The following is a 19625-nucleotide window of genomic DNA, read 5'->3' on the forward strand; positions in this document are numbered from 1 at the left end:
GAATATAACATTTTATAAAACACTCCACCAGATAATGCTACATTCCTCTTTGGCTTGTGTAATCTTGGGTAAGTACAAGCTGGAAAATTCTCCACACAAACTAGACAAACATAGAAATGATGATTTCCCCTCCCCCAAACCCCCCTCCCCAAGAACATTATTTTTTTTTTTTTCAAATTATATCCCCTTCCCGCATATACTGTAATTGTGCTTTGTATTATATAGATTCAAAATGAGAAAACATGAGAGAACATTCCAGTGTATGATTTTATTTACTAATGATTTCACATCCATTTATGGCTTAGACAATAAGGCATTTTTTTAATGTAATGGTTCAAACTATCATTATCTCCTGGATGTCTTTGTCTAGTGGACTGCTGTCCTTGAGGCCTAATCCACCAGACCGTCTCCCATTAATGATGTAAGCTGCTCTCCCCATTATAATAATGCACGCTGCTTAATTATGAAATTTTCTTTTTAGAAACTGAAAAAAATTTTATTCAAAGAAATTGTTTGCATTTCATTTGTTTTTATGTATGAATAGTGGACTTTATATTTTTGCTGTAAATTTATGTCATGGTAACTTTAATCTACTTTAATATATACCACCATGGAGGTATATAGTATACGTACAGTAAGGTGTAAAGTACAGTACTGTATATACTGCACCATTACCAAGAACATTTAAAGGAGGGATCATTTTGTCAGGGTAAAGTACTGTTGCTTATGATATTTTGGTCAGGGACAGATTTAGGCGGGGGATAAACAGGCTTTAGCCCCTCCCCTCCCCTCCCCCTCCTAAAATTTAACAGCCATGTTTTTTTTAAATAATGATATTTTTATTTTTCTGCAACCCGATGGATCGTTTTTACCATATATGAAATATTTATCCCCTCCCCCCTAATCTATAATGTTGGATCCGCTCCTGTTGGTCACAAGCTCAAATATGTTTTAGTTTGTAATAATAGTGTAGCAAGAAAAAAAACCCAAAGCCCATCCTCGTTAACCTTCAATTCAATGGTGAAATCTATTTTCCTTCAGGTTCCACTTGTTAAATGATCAAAGTTGCTGGTCTGAACATCTCTACCTTGTCCACCCACTTTACACAGTATCCATTTCAATATTTGGGATTGTTTTTATATTGACATTGACAATGTATATTTACTACAGTATCTTCTTATTTGTGGTTTCAAAGCTCCCAATGTGGTTTGTGGTTTTGTAAGTAATATGTTAGTAGTGTTATTTTTATGTCAATATGGAAGAAAGTTGTCCAGTACACCAGGATGTTCATGATATTCTTAAATGTTATTATTCATACACAAAATTACTCCCTGTGTTTACAATATTTTGTTCGATATTCAGGTACATCAAAGCCCAGAAATTCCTCTTTGCCGGAAAATTTACGTCATACTTATTTACTCTACCACCAGCCTAACAGATTTACTGAATATTGCGCTAGGAATAACACAAAATAAAGATATTCTCAAGTTTAAATATGCATCTATTGTTATCCATTGTTGTTTTTTATAACCATGTAAATCATTTTCACTGTTGCAGTGTATTGTTAGGCTGTCCACATTATTATTCTTAGTGTAATTCTCTTTGTTTGCATCATTTACTTATTTTCAATTGACTTTACAACTGAATCATTATTTGTCTTGTTTTTTATGTTATTTGTATAAAACATATTTTCCAAATGATATTTTAGTACTTTATAGTAATTCATACGCTACAGTACATGTATTTTTTTAAACCTCTCAGCTTCTCTGCACATTCCCCATCCCCACACATTCCTTATCCCCAGGCTACACATTTCCCATTCCCACATTATTCCCACCCCCACATATTTCCCACCCCTACACATTTCCCACCCACATATTTCCCACCCCTACACATTTCTCCATCCTCACACCTTCTCCATCCTCACACCTTCTCCATCCTCACACCTTCTCCATCCTCACACCTTCTCCATCCTCACACCTTCTCCACCCTCACACCTTCTCCACCCCTACTGTATATCTTCTTCATGCTCACACTTTCTCCACCCCTACACCTTCTCCACCCCTACACATTTCACACACCTTCTCCACCCCTACATATTTCCCACACCTTCTCCACCTCTACACATTTCCCACACCTTCTCCACCCTTACATGTACACATTCTCATCCTCACCTTCTCCACCCGTACACATTCTCATCTTCACCTTCTCCACCCTTATACATTCTCATCCTCACCTTTTCCACCCCTACACATTCTCTATTGTACATCCATCTGTATGAATTATGCAAGGTACAGCATCATGCTTTGTTATTCATTATTATGCTGATTAAGGAGATACATTTTCTATTATCTTGCTCCCTCCTTAGCCTAAGGAGGATATTTATTCAAAATGGCAATATTGCTCAAAAATTAAATTTCTTTCAAGAATATACATCCCTTAAAAGTGTAGAGAATTTCAAACTTCAGTTAATATCTAAGTGCGCTTTTAAATCCATTAAATAAGACGGATAAGGATCTGAACATCCAATCGGAAATGATATAATTCGCAGTGACGCCCCTTCAGTATTGACCAAGCTAGGAGTTTAAAACAACGTGCAGTATGTTTGACAGACATAGTTATTCAAACTTCTATTCCCAATGTAACAATCGTTTCCTTTGTGATTTTTAGAGTGATCATTGGATTTTATAAACAAAATTGAAACTAGGTCAAAATTTACAAAGTTGTCTTAACTAAAAAACGCATTTGTAAAGGCAATCCAATTATTATGTATCCCAATGCTACAAATATATATATAATAACGAATATCAATCCAAAGGCAAATGACTGAAAAATGACAATGGTTTAGGTATCAGTGGTTAGATCTCAATGGAGATACAAAATAAAATATTAAAGCAGAAAGCTAAATCAAAATGATAAAGTAAAACAGCCAGAAAAATTATCAGAGCTTTCGGGCAACACTAGCTAGTGATATAACGAATATCATGCAATTTATACTATAATGTCCAGTTCACATAGTCTTTTTGCACAATGTTTTGGAATATCTGAGAATAGAGATGTCTCCTGAATGAATAGAGATGTCCCCTGACTAGAGATGTTCCCTGACTAGAGATGTCCCCTGATTAGAGATGTCTCCTGATTAGAGATGTTCCCTGTCTAGTGATGTCACAAAGGAGACTTCTATTGTATTCATATTATCTACAGTATAAATCTATAATTCTTACTACAGTGTGCTCACTGGCTTCTGTTTATTTCAAGCTTTTTCTCAATAGCCAAAGCCACTATACAACATACTTTAATGTAAACATTTTTTTACTTCGTCACTTTGTTATGCTTTGTAAATTTACAGTAGTCTCGTGGAATTTGATGGTTGAACTAGATTTCTACTTCAGGTTATGTAAATTGGCCTAGATTATCACAAATAAAATTGTTATAACATTTCATATTGTAGTTTTTAGCAGTAATTTTTACTAGAAACACAGGTTGGACGCTACTTATTCCTAAATTATTTAAATTCATTTGGTATTTATAATACAAAAACACCTTGTTCGATTGACTGCAGAACAATTTATATTAAGTCTGTAGCTACAGTACATCTGTTTTGACTATTCGTATGTTTCAACAGCCCTCTTGGAAAACAGTCTTTGACTGAAGAGGCTATCTAGTATAAAGAATAAATAAATAAATATTTATCACATGTGGCACCTTTAGCAAGTTAAGGTTAGGGTTATGACCATGTGTGACATGACAAAATATAGCACTGGACCAATTATAACAGCACCGAGAATCAGCTACCCTACCCTTTATTTTGGCCAGGTGATTCAATTCAAGATCGGTGTACATACAGATCGAATTTGTTGGTATGTTTTGTAAGTCTTTGCTAGTTGAACTTTGAACGCCTTTAGGCCATAATAATCATTTTGCAATGTGCATATGAATGAACTTCCTTGGTCAAAGATTAAGACCAGCCAATGGGTTTCTATTTTTAACATATACATAAAAGTAATCAGTAGGATTTTCGACCTTGAATTTGTGAGAAAATGTAGTTCATTTTGAAAGCTTAAAAGATTTAAAATGCTAAAAATATATTACTGTAGTGTAAAGTGGGAAAATGTTTTTTTCACCAAACTTTCATACAAATTACTTTTTATATTTCAACAGATTTGGTTCATCTTTACTTACATATTTAGAAGTCTTCTCAAGTTTCCTACTAAAGTATTTGGATGAGAATCTAATCTGGTAGGTAGAGTATTACACCCTTTACTAAAGACCCTTTGTATCTACAAGTATAAAGTTGGCACAGGTTGGGAAACACACTACAATCACATCTGGAATACTTGGAAGTTTACTCCTGTGATAAGTGATCAAAGAACACAATTTAGATGGGGTGAAAAGGAGGGTTTTGATATAATATACCTTGCTCTGTCTACCCTCACCTCCTATTATGATCTGAGTTAGATTAAGCAATATCAATATGTAGGATTTTCAAGCACGAAAAGCCTGCTTTCGCACTTGTGTCAAAACAAAGCGTAATATCCTCTTTCCTTCAAGAATCATTCTGCGCACGCTCCTACTGTAAGCATGTACGCAGAATGACTATACATTTTTTATTAAGACATTTTATCAAGTCAACTCTGCAATACGATTCTGAGAATTTCAACATTCATGTATATATTCATCTTGTTTGTTGCTGGTATTATCAATGTGTTTTAAAACCTTTTAGTATTCAAAGCAGAGTTTTTGTAAAAACATGATTAATATACTCCAGCTTGTGTTATTCCAGCTTGTGTTATAAACTATAGAGGGAGCTGTTTTCTTTTTTGTTGCTTAGAATGTCTTGATTGCATTTGAAAATGAGATTTAATATACAGTATTCCCTATTTTTTGATGATTTCATTTTGGATCATTTGTGAAATACGGTATTGGAATAATTTCCATATTTTTCCTATTTTAGACCCGAAATATATTTGTTAAATGTGAACAGGGGCCATCTACATTTTTTCAAAACTTTTAAACTTTAATTTTAAAATATATTTTTGTATGTATTTCGCCGATTTCTTCATAAACATTTTAAATTTTTTATGACTATATTACTCACTGTACCTAACAGTATTAATGGTTTTGTTAATTTGTGTGTTTTTAAATTAAATTAATTTTAAAGAATCTTTTACCCACAATTATTTTGATTTTCCATTTGCTCATGTTGGTAAATTATATATAAAGATAGAAAACACATTTTTTCCTACTAAAATGTAAATTCAAGTAAAAAATATTTAAAATACATTTTTAGTTAGATTTAAATTTAAATAAATAAAGATAATAGCTTTTAAAAATGCAGATAGTGCAGTATTTAAAGAATCCTGAGCCGTATCTGTAAAGCTCTTGAAAGAATACACTTGAAATAATATCAATGACATAATCTTCTTGTCTCTACAGCCTACTATGATATAAAGTCAAGCTTTAACATTTCACCTTATGAACTTATCAATCATTCTTCTATTCTCTGTGTAATATGCAATGTATATCATCAGCATTTGAAAATTTTATTGAGTAAATAATATTTATATTTTCATTTAAAGCAAATACATTATATATAAATTAGTGGAGAGAATTTTTATTTTTTGTTAATCCAATCGATCGAAAAGATCTATGTAAAAATGGTACAACGTTTTGTAAACATTCAGTTTTTTTAATTGACCTTGATAAAGGAACTAAAAAAAACAGTTTGCTTTCTCAAGATTATGAATTAATGGCGGACTCTTCCTTCACAGCATTATTACTTTTGTAATTAGAATATTATGCATCAAAGGAGACGTATCAGATATAAGAATTTTATCAAACAAATGCAAAAATGCTTGTGAATGTCTGTGAATAGTGACCTAAAGCCTTGTCTACACTATCAAACTTTATGTGACAAAAAATGTGATGTGCCCATATATGGACATGATGATGTCATATCACTGCCATATTGGGTATATCACTACCATATTTGGGCACATCACACTTTTTTTGTCAAACTAGTTTGGTAGTGTAGACAGAGCTTTACTCCATAGGATCTGCATCACTACATAACAATAACATAAGCTTGTATTGTAGGCCCTATAGAATTTAATTAGAGGTAGGCCCTGTGTCTACCAAAGTAATACAGCAAAAGTTAAAGCTTAAAATAGGATAATTTCGTTACACAATACTGATTATTTGTCTGTTAATATGAGTGTGTTTGTTACACTGAGATCTCTATTGACTAAAATGTCCCAACTGCTAGTGACACAGCCTTTGTAATGACCAAACCTTTTCTTGATGTTTGTTAGCCTATGCAGTAGCATTGGTGTAGTGTAATCACAGGGTCAAGTCCTATTATCTAGAGATCGTTAAAGGAACAGTATAGTTACAAGGTCTCTATTGACCAAGATCTATGTCCCCACTGTCATCCAAATAGCAAAGGGACAGTGTAATTGCAGGGTCTCTATTGACCAAGATCTATGTCCCCACTGTCATCCAAATAGCAAAGGGACAGTGTAATTGCAGGGTCTCTATTGACCAAGATCTATGTCCCTACTGTCATCCAAATAGCAAAGGAACAGTATAATTGGTGGGTCTCTATTGACCAAGATCTATGTCCCCACTGTCATTCAAATAGCAAAGGGACAGTATAATTGGTAGGTCTCTATTGATTAAGATCTATGTCTCCACTGTCATCCAAATAGCAAAGGGACAGTATAATTGCTGGGTCTCTATTGACTAAGATCTATGTCCCCACTGTCATCCAAATAGCAAAGGGACAGTGTAATTGGTAAGTCTTTATTTACCAGGATCTATGTGCTCACTGTCATACAAACAGCAAAGGGACAGTGTAATTGCTGGGTCTCTATTGACCAAGATCTATGTCCCCACTGTCATCCAAACAGCAAAGGGACAGTGTAATTGCTGGGTCTCTATTGACTAAGATCTACATCCCCACTGTCATCCAAATAGCAAAGGAACAGTGTAATTGCTGGGTCTCTATTGATTAAGATCTATGTCCCCACTGTCATCCAAACAGCAAAGGGACAGTGTAATTTGTGGGTCTCTATTGACTAAGATCTACATCCCCACTGTCATCCAAACAGCAATGGGACAGTGTAATTGCTGGGTCTCTATTGACCAATGTACTGTAGTAATCTTGACTAATATGCTGGTGGTGGTTATATCTGTCATAGTGATTGATTGATATGACAGCAACTGTCATATGTCAATCTCATCCTGTAATAGTAGGCTTTACAGTCAACTTTGATAACTGAGTGACCATAACAGTTGACAATGCAACCACACTACAGGGACTGTTCTATGAATTTCCAAATTTGTTAGGGTTAATTAAAAACTGATTAGGTTTGGACACTGTTCACCTTTTTTAGCTGAAAAATAATAATAATAATAAAGTCAACTACGGTAAGATCTTGACCATTTGACCACATGAGTGTACAAACCAGAGAATAATTATAATAATCAAGTATGTGTACTTGTATCTTTTTAGGTTGAGTAGCTTTTGTTAGCCGACTTGTTTACAATTCCCCATGTGTGATTCCAGTACCAACGGAATGACGTCTCCAGTACAATCGCCATATCCAGGTAGGCGTTTTTCAAGTTGTTTTTTTTATTTTATTACCGTACCGTAATAATTTTATTCAGGGCTCCTGAATATCAACTGGCATTAATTTGTCCAGCTGGAAGGGTAACGCTCTATAAATAAAGTTGAAATAAAAAAAAATAAAAATATTCATTCTTATATAATGCTTATTGCATAATGCTCCTAAGTGCTTCACATTATTGCCCCGCCCATTTTTTTGGATCAAACCTGTATGGACACATATACTACCATACGGCAGCTAGTAATCAGCGCAACGTTGTGTTTTGACCTATACCAGGTACCCATTTATACACATGGGTGGAGAGAGGCAAACGTAAGTAAAGTATCTTGCCTAAGGATACAAGTGCCACATGCCCTACTGGCGTTAGTTACACAAAAGATACCCTGCAACTCTTGTAACAAGAAAAACACAATGAAATACAAACTATTATTATATTACAAGATGAGGCAAGTGAAAATGCATTATATGATACTCATCAGCACCTCAATTCTGTGTACTGGATGTCGGTAAACTTTGAAATTTCAGCATCAGATTTTAATTGCATCAGCATCTTTTATCTGAATTGGAAAGGTTTTATCTTATGAAATTTAAAAGCGTTTGGGTGAGCAAATGGTTAATTATTTAAACGTCATGAATTTACGTGGATATTATTAATTATTGCTACTACATGATATTGAAATATGACAAATTAAATTTAAAATATTGAAGAGAGAACCAGTGGAACGTTTTAAGGTGTCATAATTGATTGGATCCTGGACACTACTTTTTTAAAGATGATGAACATGGTTTTCTGTTATGGTCTATTCTATGAGCCTGATGATTACATTAATTTTTAACTTCATTTAAAATCAAAAGACTTTAAGTTTGTTAATATTTTTTCATATATTTGTTTATAAATATGGTGAATATTTCATCTGGTTATAAGTAGTTGTTCTCGATTAATAAATGGAAACTAAGAACTACAAATAAAAAAGACAAATACAATTTTAGTTGCAGAGTAGTATGTAATAATCAAACTTCCTGGAAAAGTAATGCTGCCCTCTGTTTCTCCAGTAAAACAATGGCAGAAGTTGGTGGCAGCATTCATTTGATTGAAATCCACAGTCAACTTATTTTACCATAATACACAGTGGTCACATAATGACAGAGTGTTTATTAATAAACATGTTTATTCACAGAGTTGAAGCTTAGGTCAAGGCTGGCATTGCAGCCAATGCCAGACCAGTGTGATGGCTAGTACGCAACACTACTGCAATGTTACAGCTGAATTCATTATCACCGATCCGTTCACATTAATCATACGTAGTATGTCTGCATGATGGCGCAGTCCCTAATCCGCACATTTCTTTAATGTTACACCTCGTTTGTGTCTAAGGTTGAATAAATAATAAGGCTTGTCGTTCTATAGTAATCCTAAGCTTACGTGCCAGTATGCTAAATTTATCTTCATAGATTTAATTTTAATAAATTTACATATTATCTAATTCTGTAATAGCATAATTTGAAAAATATTTTTGATGTTTCAAAATCATACAATTACTGTATTAATTAATTATATATAAAATTACTGGTAGTCCTTTACACAATAATGGTACTTAAATTCTACATCAACAAACTAAACAATTTATCACATAAATTTAATAATTTTAGAAAATATACTGTAGTTTCTTTCAAAAAAACAAAATAAGTATTGAATTTATTTATAAGAATGGGACTAAAATAAAACGATTAATAAAACAAAAATGTTTATTCATGTATGCAATAATAATAAAACCACACAAAGAAATTCTATTTTAATTTTACATTATAATATATTTCTGATACAAAGTGGTTTCAATTGTCATTTTGACCCAGTTTGATTTAACTTTGTACGAAGAATGCATTTTGTTAAGATTAGTAACAAAGATAACCTTTTCTGTGTTATTAGACATGGTATGCATTTACATGTTTAACAATTGAATCATATTTTTAAATTAATATCGTTCATAATATTAGCTTTTTATACAACATGCAACTTTTTTTTAGCTAGTCACATTATCTCTCGTAAATCCTTTTAGTCATGGCACGGTGTTTGCGTTTTCATTGTACGATGATATATATTCTATGGACGTTTATTCTGAGGAACGACAGTTACGAGCATATTGCCTTCATTTTATTATCGCTGTCCAGCCCAAGTTCGTTCAGCGGTTAATCCCGAGATTACGGACGGCAAGTGTGTGAAGGCCAGTCCAGCTGCTGTTGTGTTTTTGGTTTCCATTATATAGATTTACTTGATTATTGGGACTTTCTCTGGACCATACATTAGATCAGTTGATAGTTTAGCCAGTTCAAAACATCCCGTTACTAGGCCAAGTGGGAAAAACTACTAGTTTATCACTTGAAACGGACAATTATTTATATAGCAGCAGAATTTCATTTTTTTTTAATTTTTTTTTTTCAGCAGAAAACGAACATTTATTTGACGTTTTATGATGTTAAAAGTTGATTTAATATGACACACTGTAGAAATATTAACATGACATGATTAACTATATTAAATATACATATTTTGTATCACCATTAAGGTATTTTCATAAAGGTTGCAAAGTTATTGTACACATATTTTAATTTATGAGCAATATTGTATTCATTTTCTTCAATAATATATTGTAAGCATTTAAATTCAAAACATACAACATTATTTTTATCTCTGAACATTTTTTATCAATGCTTTATAAGTACAGGTGTGTCATGTTTAGACAACAGCCGGCAATTTCCTGTCAATTTTATTCCTTCTCTTTTCATTTTTTGACCTTGATGCTGTTTTCCTCAGCCTAATCGGCTTACAAATTATGTTCAATTTTAAAATGATACCTCACTGTTAACCCCCACTCCCTCCCCCTTACCCTACTGTAACCTCTCCTCCCCTGTACATTCATAATCATATTTGTGATTATGTTATAATACTAAATGAAAAACGTTTAACCCTAAATTTATTGTTGTTTTGGTTTTGACAATTTCATACTTTTGTGATATTAAAATGTTTTCAATAATCATTTAGTTGCTTAATACATGGAGTGAAAATTAAATGTTAAAAAATATCATCAGTAAATACATATTCCTAATATATTAATAGTATCCTAAAAAAAAAATTGGGGAAAAGTATTAGGTGGGATAAGAAACAAATATTTCTTGTCGATTGGCCTTGAGCTGGAAAACACACACTCTCTCAGGACTATATTGCCTAATCCACCTAGGAATGTTGGCAGCGAAATGCAGGTCTAGGCCGGGATTAAGGTCTTGGATTTATGGGCAAAATTGCGGAGTGGGTCATTCATTGAGAAATCCTCGCACGGAATTAGCTCATACGTACAAGCTTTTGATATCTTGTGTAATAACGCGAATCGAAATTACCTATTTAACTATAATTGTAATTTATAATATGCCCAGAATATTCTTCTTAAATTAGCTATATATTTTTTTCAATCACACATGGATTAGGATTTTATCTTGAGTTAAATTCGCTAAATTTTCTTATTCATGTTTATTAATAATAAAATGCTAGAGATTTTAGAAAAAAATTAGTTTTTTCAACTTCAAATATATTTTATTTACTGAATGAAATACTGTTTAAATGTAAAATTATTCCACTTTTCTCTGTGTTGAGCATTCTTTCATATTGTTTCAGGTATAAACCTACATATTATTGACTAAAGCTCTATCTACACTATAAAAAAAAGTGTGCTGTGACCAAATATGGTAGTGATATCACATCATCATGTCCATATATGAGCACATCACATTTTTTTTGTCACATAAAGTTTGATAGTGTAGACAGAGCTTTATTACTACCGGTATACAGTAGTTATATTAATACCACTGTTTGGTATATTCCCTTTTATTGTGTGTTCACACAGAGTACAAAATTCATACCGAGTTGCAAGGAGAATTTTGATGCGATTACAAAGAATATTCAATACCTGTACAATTAATTTAATTTGATCTGTTTATATACCTTTAGATGATTTTGAATTTTTCTGCTTTGAGTATGATTTATATTTTTGTGAATGCTAAGAACTTCATCAATTTAAAAGGTTTAGTTTGAATTGAACTGAGATTTTCAATAGAACCTTTCTCTTTTGATCTCTTTCACGCATAATGCCAGCTCAGTCCTTTTCAAGGATGGTTTATATAAAGCAATGTGCAATCAGTAAAGTAGACTCTGACCTGGATGGGTCCATATTTAGAGTACAATTATTAGATAACAATTAACCTCCACAAAACACTTGCTGTTGGGTGAGACAATAATAATGAGGAGCTCTGCTTCTAGATAGATTCTAATCGTCGAAAATGAAGTTAAAATGATCAGGATGTTTTTGGTAAACTAATAGGACAGAATGACTTTAAATTTGCATTTAGCCCTTCGAAGGGGACATGATAGTCTATACAAATTTCCTTTCGTTCGTGTAACATCTTCAGAAAAATACAGTGACCTAATTTTTTGGGTGTTCCGAGCCTCCTGTGGCCAGGCTAGCATGACCGGATGACCTTAGGGTCACAATATAAAGGAAGTATTTGACTGATAAGAGATATTGATATAGAATATTTTACTTTCTGACCCCGTTTTTTGCCCCAGAGCTGAACCTAAGAATATTTGATTGAGTTATGTTTGGATGATTGCCTACACCTATTTCCGTTTGTAAGCCTTTTCTATGTTAATATTTTTAGCAATTTAATTGCTTTTCTAAAGCGTTATAGATTGGTATCTGTGGTAAAATTGTGTTTTACTGATCATAATAATAATGTAAATAATAAATGTTAAGTTTAAAATAAATTAAAAAAATAATCTTATCTTGACTTATTTTATGAAATTTATCCTCGCTAAATTCAATATTATCTTCTTTAAAATCAATATTTGCGGTATTCGTTTTATTTTATAATACAGTAGTATTTTATTGTTAAATATTTACAATTCTATTTTAATGACAGCCTTTCAATAGATAACAATAATAAATTTTATTTAGCTATGTGTCAGCCATATTCACCGACAAAAAAAGTGGATTTACTCCGTCTAGTTATATAACCGAAATCTACATAATTAACGGTTTCATCTATAAAAAGTTACTTCACATAGTCAGGCTTATCTGTAAAGAATTATACAAAAGAGGATAAAAAAAGGAGTAATCACTCTACCATTTCATTCGTTAGTGTGAGTACCCAGTGGAGAATAATCTTTACCACAATGTTTAAAATATTTTCAAGGCCAATAGAATGAGCATATTGGGTCTGTTTCTGCTGCAGAGAATAAACCGATTATTTCAAAAAATGTAATTTTTATATTTGACTGCATTTCTGCTCAGTTTTTGTTCCAAAATAACCGTTTAAATCAGTGGGTGGTCGTTGACAAAAATCGTTAGAATTACCCAAAATGCAATTGGTCCTGGCAGTTAATTCAAATGTTACTGCAGTGTAGTTGACTCAAGGTCAGCGTCTGTCAATCAAATAACCATTATTTTGTATTGCAGCTAAAAGTTGCCCAGCAACAACCGGTTAAATGGCATTCTAACACCGAATTGAATGGGTGTTTTTAACCGGTTATTTTGCGCTGCCTTTTAACCAGTTACCACAAAATTGTCCTGTTTCTGCTCCGAAGAAAAGGAAGTTAATTTATTCACACCGTTTTTAACCGGTTATTTTTTTGCAGCAGAAACAGGCCCATTGTGTCTGTTGTATTCTGTTGAGTACTGGTTATAAACACAAGCAAAATTAAGCAAATTAGTAACTTTAAAGGCCCATTTACACTGGGGTGAAAACGATCGACGATAAATAGACAAATATGCATTTTTTTAAACATAAAACAAAAGAAAATAGAAAGGTTTTCGTTCTAGAACTATATGATAATCATTTATGCTGTCTTTGATAAAAACAATATTTTTAAAATTCCATTAAATGATGTCATGATAAATAAAAACAATTAAATCGTTGTATTGTCACGATATTATTGCTCTTACTAATCATGACGTCATTTGATTGAATGTGTGAAAATATAATTTTCATCAAAGGAAGCATAGATGGTTATTCTATAGTTCTAGAATAAAACGTTATATTTCTTTTGCTTTATGTATGAAAAATGAATATTTGTCTATTTATCGTTGATCGTTTATCTTCCTAGTGTAAATGGGCCTTTAGGGCTGACAATATTTGTACTTTAGCACAATGTTTTTTTTACTTACATTTTAGTACTTACTTACTTTTAAGTTTGTGTTCGATAACGTTTTATTATTTTTGTATTATGTTTTCTGCAATTAAGTATACATAAAAAAATTATTTCTTGGCACAGAATTGTGATGGTACTGTATGTTTAAACTTTTAAACTTTGTGTATAATGTTCATTTTTAGTAGCATGTTGTCTATTTTTGTATTAAAAACTCAATACTTTGGAAATATTATTTAGGTTTATTAATTTCAACATAAGTTTGTTGACAATAATTTAAAATTGCAATTTTTTCCCAGTTCACCATATTCACAAAAAATGTGATGTGCCTATATATGGTCATATCACTACCATATTTGTGTATATCACTATCATATTTGGGTACATCACACTTTGTCAAACTAGTTTGATAGTGTAGACAGAGCTTTACAGTGAGATGGTATAAAGTCACGCATTCCTGCTGAAGAAGCAAAAGTTGCTCCAATCATATAAATAGTTTGAACTGTGAGTTTATTGTTTGACATGCAGAGACCCTTTCCATTAGACCACTGGGCCTTTCATATTAATTTTGATTGGAGATTGATTCTATATATTATTAGTAAAGATCCTTCCCATTTCAGGCTGCATCCGATAGAAGTACTTCTCCTCCTTGTACTATCCTGCTACTGTAGTCTCAAGTATTAGTGGTGTTTTTGATTTGGAAGTGATCCAGATCCTATGTAAATTTGTCTAATTTCTTTGCTCCTTCTTTGATGCTGTTCTTCACATCTAGATTTTTATCATTCATCCTCATTAGGTCCATTATTTACTGTACTCTAGCAACATACTGAACTAGTAGTAGCATTTAAACATTTCGGTTATTTTTACTATGTTCTGAAGAAAAAACATATCAATGTCAATTGGTTTTAGATGCCGGTACATTATGTTAAGGTCAACAGAATATCGGTCATTTAAAGGGAAATAACAAGCATTAAATTCAAGAAACGACTTTATACTGACTTCATAATAAACATATAAAACATTTACGAAGGTCATGGAAAAAAGTTTCGGCAAAGCAGCGGACAAAAGAAAGTGAACATGATCAGCCGGGTAAACACCTGGTGTTCAGCTAAGTAAAGGTGCAATTCATATACGGTTTATTAATAGCGTTTTTATATCAGGTATTTTGCTATGGTAACAGTATGTCTGAATAATGTTAAGAAAGTCAAGGTCTATGATGCTCGGGGACAAGACACACTAGACCTTAAACTTAATATCCTGTGGTGTTTCCTTTTGAATATTATTTTATGACTGATATAAAATCGTTTTTTAAAAGAAAGAGTGAAAATAGGATAATAAAGGTGTATATTATAATTCCGTTTTAAAGCTTTTCTTAGAATGTATACACAGAATCATGTTGTAGATATATACAAAACAATTGTATACAGTAGGTCTGATCTACTATAAACAAGAAATATTTCTTACAAAAAACGCTGCTCGACATTTTAAAATTAATCATTGTTCTTTCTTCAGATATATTAATAATTTATAGAAAACATGTTTTTTTTTTTTTACCATGGAAATGTGTAACAAAATAAAAATATGTTGGTTAATCGGAAAAATACACAAAATCTAACATAGCTATTTAATTATAAATCACATCACGCCCATTTTGGTGGGTGTTAGTAATCTGGTTGTATTTCATTGAATAATTGATATTTCTCCTAATTTTCAACAGAATTTGAAAGAAGACATGTGTACCTTTCTGGCTGGGTCACCCTTGTGAAATATGGTTGAATAAATAAATAAATAAATGTCTAATTACTAGCCAATCAAATTGATTCATGCAATTGGTGATCGCCCTATTATGTAGACACTTCTGTTCAAAGAAAGTGATTTACCTACAGTCTGAACATACCCTTAATACTATTTGAATCATAACTCCACAGGTCTGAACATACCCTTATTTCCATTTGAATCATAGACCTTCAACAGGAAGTTGAATTTAATAGTTTGTCCTCTGGCCAATTTCGAACCTACGACCTCTTGCAATATTATATGATCTATTCGACATTCAAAACCTAAAGCCCAGGATTGGTTATATCATAGAAAGATCTTGGCGGAAGTACATAAAAAATGTAATCATCGATATAAATCAATCTCCAATTGAAGATAATCAATCATTTGCGAAATGAACCATTTTTTTGCTGCAAATGTTTAAATTCAAGTTATAGAATCAGAAAACTTGCTCTAAAATATTTTCCTTAGGTTTTCTTTTCCTTAGATTAAAAAAGTAAGATATTGAAATGGTAGAAAGACACAATTTAAAGGCCAATTTTACACAGACGAACGTTACGTGGTAAACCACATAGCTTGTCCCACATAGAATCTGTACCTTTCCTGAGCGTAAAAACGTACGTCCGCTCCGCGTTGCGTGTAAATGGCCATAAAGAATAACATAGATTCTATATTTTTATTACCGTTACTGCTTGTCAATGTAAATTGGCCTTTAGAGTGTATGTTGTCCAACTAAAATTGTTTGCATTGTTATTCTGCCACCCAAGAGATAGTAAGCACGAAGGAACCTCCATGATACAAGGCAGCAAATAGTACACATGCAAATTGCACTTCCTTGCATGCTAAACGCCCTAGGGGTACAAATATGATTATAATATAGCAGGGATAGCAATTGTTAGATTACACGAAAACCACAAAGCCGCATCTAAGATTGAAAACATTTTACAAATAGTTTTGATGATGTAATAAAGCTTTTGGGTACTGAAAATATTGTTTTATTCTTTTGAGATGATGATTTTTTTGTTTTTTTATCACAACCATTCTGACAAAAATAACTTGGTTGATTTATGTATTAAGAAAATAAAGTTTTATAACTGCTCATAAAGTTTTCAAATTAATGAGTAAGAAAAAAGATGCAAAGCTGATGAAAGACTTTACTGATTCAGGAACAATGTTATTCACACTCAATTTCACATATTTTGAAATCGTCTTTTGATATACAACCCATATTTAAGTGGACACCTTCGAGACAAAAAAAAGTGTCCCCTGTATTAAGGAACACCTTATTATAGGAGTATATTTTTGTAACAGGGGGTTTCTACTTGTATAAGCTATGCTTCCAAGATTCTCCCTTTCCATTCTTTTTTTTTCTCATTGCACATTCCCTAATTGCACATTAGGGGGAAGGGGGTGTGGGGTATTTTCTCTGCAGTACTATCTGTATGTGGTGTACCACTGCCTTATGGTATATATTTAAATAAATATTGAACTGATGAAGAGCTAGTGTTGCCCGAAAGCTATGCTAATTTTTCTGGCTGTTTTATTTTATCGTTTTGATTTAGCTTTTTGCTTTTTTTGTGTGTATCTCTATTGAGATCCAGCCACTAATACCTAAAGCATTGTCATTTTTTCAGTGATTTGCCTTTGGATTTAAATAAATATTATAAATATGTGTCCCCACCATGCAGATCTTAATTAAAGCAATACAATATTATCCTTATGGGCCACTGGTCCCCAAAGAGGATTAACTTGGTCATTAAGAAAACTGATTGATTGAATGATTAATTGGTTGATTGATTTGATGATTGACTGATTTAATTAATTGATAGTGTGCTATTTAGTTATTGTAGTCGTAATCCTTTACAACAATATCTATTCTTGAAATGTCAAGGTCACCTTCATTTCAGAGAAAAACAATGGCTGCATTGCAGCTGGTTCTTCATTGTAGGAATAAAAAAAACCTTATAATTGATGATACTTGTGATGAAAATTGATTTTCATTGATAACTTCGATTTTTGTTTCATTTAAACTACAGTACAGTTCACATTTTACTCTTTCATTAATTTGTAATAGAGTAGAATCCTATTAAGGAACACATTTGGGACCATTACAATATGTGGAGTGTCCCCTAAATAGAGGTGGTGTCCCTGAATAGAAGTTGGTAGTATTTTTTAATATATTGTTTAATTTAATTAAACTTAACATTTGTTTCTTCCTTCAAGAAAATGAGGTAAACATAATAAATTCCAGTAAAATATATAACTAGTCAAGAATGAACATTTATCAATAAAAGGAAGTAGGCAGTGCCCAAGAAGATAGAAATCTTGTGGCGGGCCAGCCTATTTACAGACACAGGTACAGTAATACGGACTAAAATTCAAAATAACAGAATTCAAAATACATTCATTTCATAGCAAAGTGTTTTTTTTAATAGGGTTGTCCTAAAATAGGAGTTTAAGGGTACTGTACTAATTACATGTTTGTACATTATTTAAAGAATTGATTGACTTCATTTCTTTATTTTATGCTCAAATATTTTCAATTAAATTGTAAAGTAAGTTTGATTGAAAAAAAAAATATATTTTATTTTTGAATTTGTAAAACTATACTTGTATATATTATGGAGGAATAAATGAATAAAATAATTAATTCCTCCATTTATATTAACTGTGAATAATCATTTAAATTACATTAGAACAGATCAATCTTTCTAAAATTATTATCTCGATTAAACTGTTTTAAAAAACCATGTGCATGCGATTAATTTGAGCTCCTTGAGGCATAGACAGGGATTCTGTTTCAATCCTACATGCTCTACCCAATTTTCCAACTTGACCTATATAACATGACCTCTGTATCGTCGTCAGATGTGTACGGGCAGCGCTTGCAGGCTGGATGGCCTTGACTCAGTTTCAGCGATTCTGCGGTACTCTACACACTGTTTCCTCCCGCCCACTTTAATTAATACCAAAGCTATCTTATTGAGCGATTCCTTTCCTATGTTCATTAGTTAATAAAACTGGTTGCAGAGCTGGTTTTAATTTGATTACATCTAATCATCAAACTTGTGTTGATTATGTGCATGTAGTATGCTGAATGCACAATATACATTTAATTGATTAACCTTTTATGCAAGAATAAACATTCAAGCAAATGTTGACCTTGATAAAAAAAATTTAAAAAACATCTAATATTAAAAAATACATAAAATTAGCATTATGATATTGTTGCTATACTGTACTGGTTGTGGCTAGGGAAAATGGAAGGGGCGTGTATTGGATTAGTCAGTGTCCATGGTTTGCCTCCATGCTACTGCAGTACCATACCATACTACTGCAGTACCATACCATACTACAACCATCTAATTTTATACTTTCGTCCACTTAATATGACAGATCCATGTTACTAATTTTGCAAGAAATTACTACACATTTGGGAAGGAAATTTACCTTGGGGTGTGGATTGGTATTATACCCGCCATACACTTTATGACCGAGATCCATGCTTGAGTATCACCCATTTCCTAATTTATGCTAAATATGGGCACAAGACAACTCCTCCCTCTTCCCCTGAAAATTGTTGCCAAATTTTGTATTCAGACCCCTTGGGACTATACCTGGTCATATATGGTTAATAGCAGTAGTTCAGTAATTTAATTATAAAAATCTAATGATAAAATAATTTTAAGGGAAAAAATAGTAATTCCACCAAAGAGAAAAAAAAAAAAATAGAACATAGTACAGTACCAGTAAACATACAAAATATATCTTGAACTGTAAAAGTACATAGCCATTTAATTATATAATACATAAAATGATGTGATAACCATACTTGTTACAATTATTCTGAGCAAGTATATTCTTTTAAACATGAATTTTAAACTCATTAATTTTGATATCCGCATGTTTATTTTATTGGCAGGCTTTCAAGTTTACTCTGTTTGAAAAAAAATATAATTCTAATGTATTCAGTTCATTTAATATATTTTGATTTATTAAAACATACTCAAGGTCTTATATTGTTACAT

The 19625-nt window shown here is 32.1% G+C and overlaps 1 protein-coding gene across 2 annotated transcripts in view; it reads left to right on the plus strand.

The window, feature by feature from the left end:
* Window positions 1-19625, plus strand: part of LOC144839070 (oxysterols receptor LXR-alpha-like) — a 79275-nt gene that overhangs the window by 8384 nt on the left and 51266 nt on the right. For both annotated transcript variants that reach the window (XM_078694421.1, XM_078694424.1), the window contains exons 2-3: window positions 4162-4239; window positions 7514-7608. In XM_078694421.1, coding sequence (XP_078550547.1) covers window positions 7554-7608 — 55 coding nt within the window. In that variant the 5' untranslated portion in view covers window positions 4162-4239; window positions 7514-7553. The remainder of the gene's footprint in view (window positions 1-4161; window positions 4240-7513; window positions 7609-19625) is intronic.

The sequence above is a fragment of the Antedon bifida genome, chromosome 1, assembly GCF_963402885.1.
Source record: "Antedon bifida chromosome 1, ecAntBifi1.1, whole genome shotgun sequence".
Lineage (NCBI taxonomy): Eukaryota > Metazoa > Echinodermata > Crinoidea > Comatulida > Antedonidae > Antedon > Antedon bifida.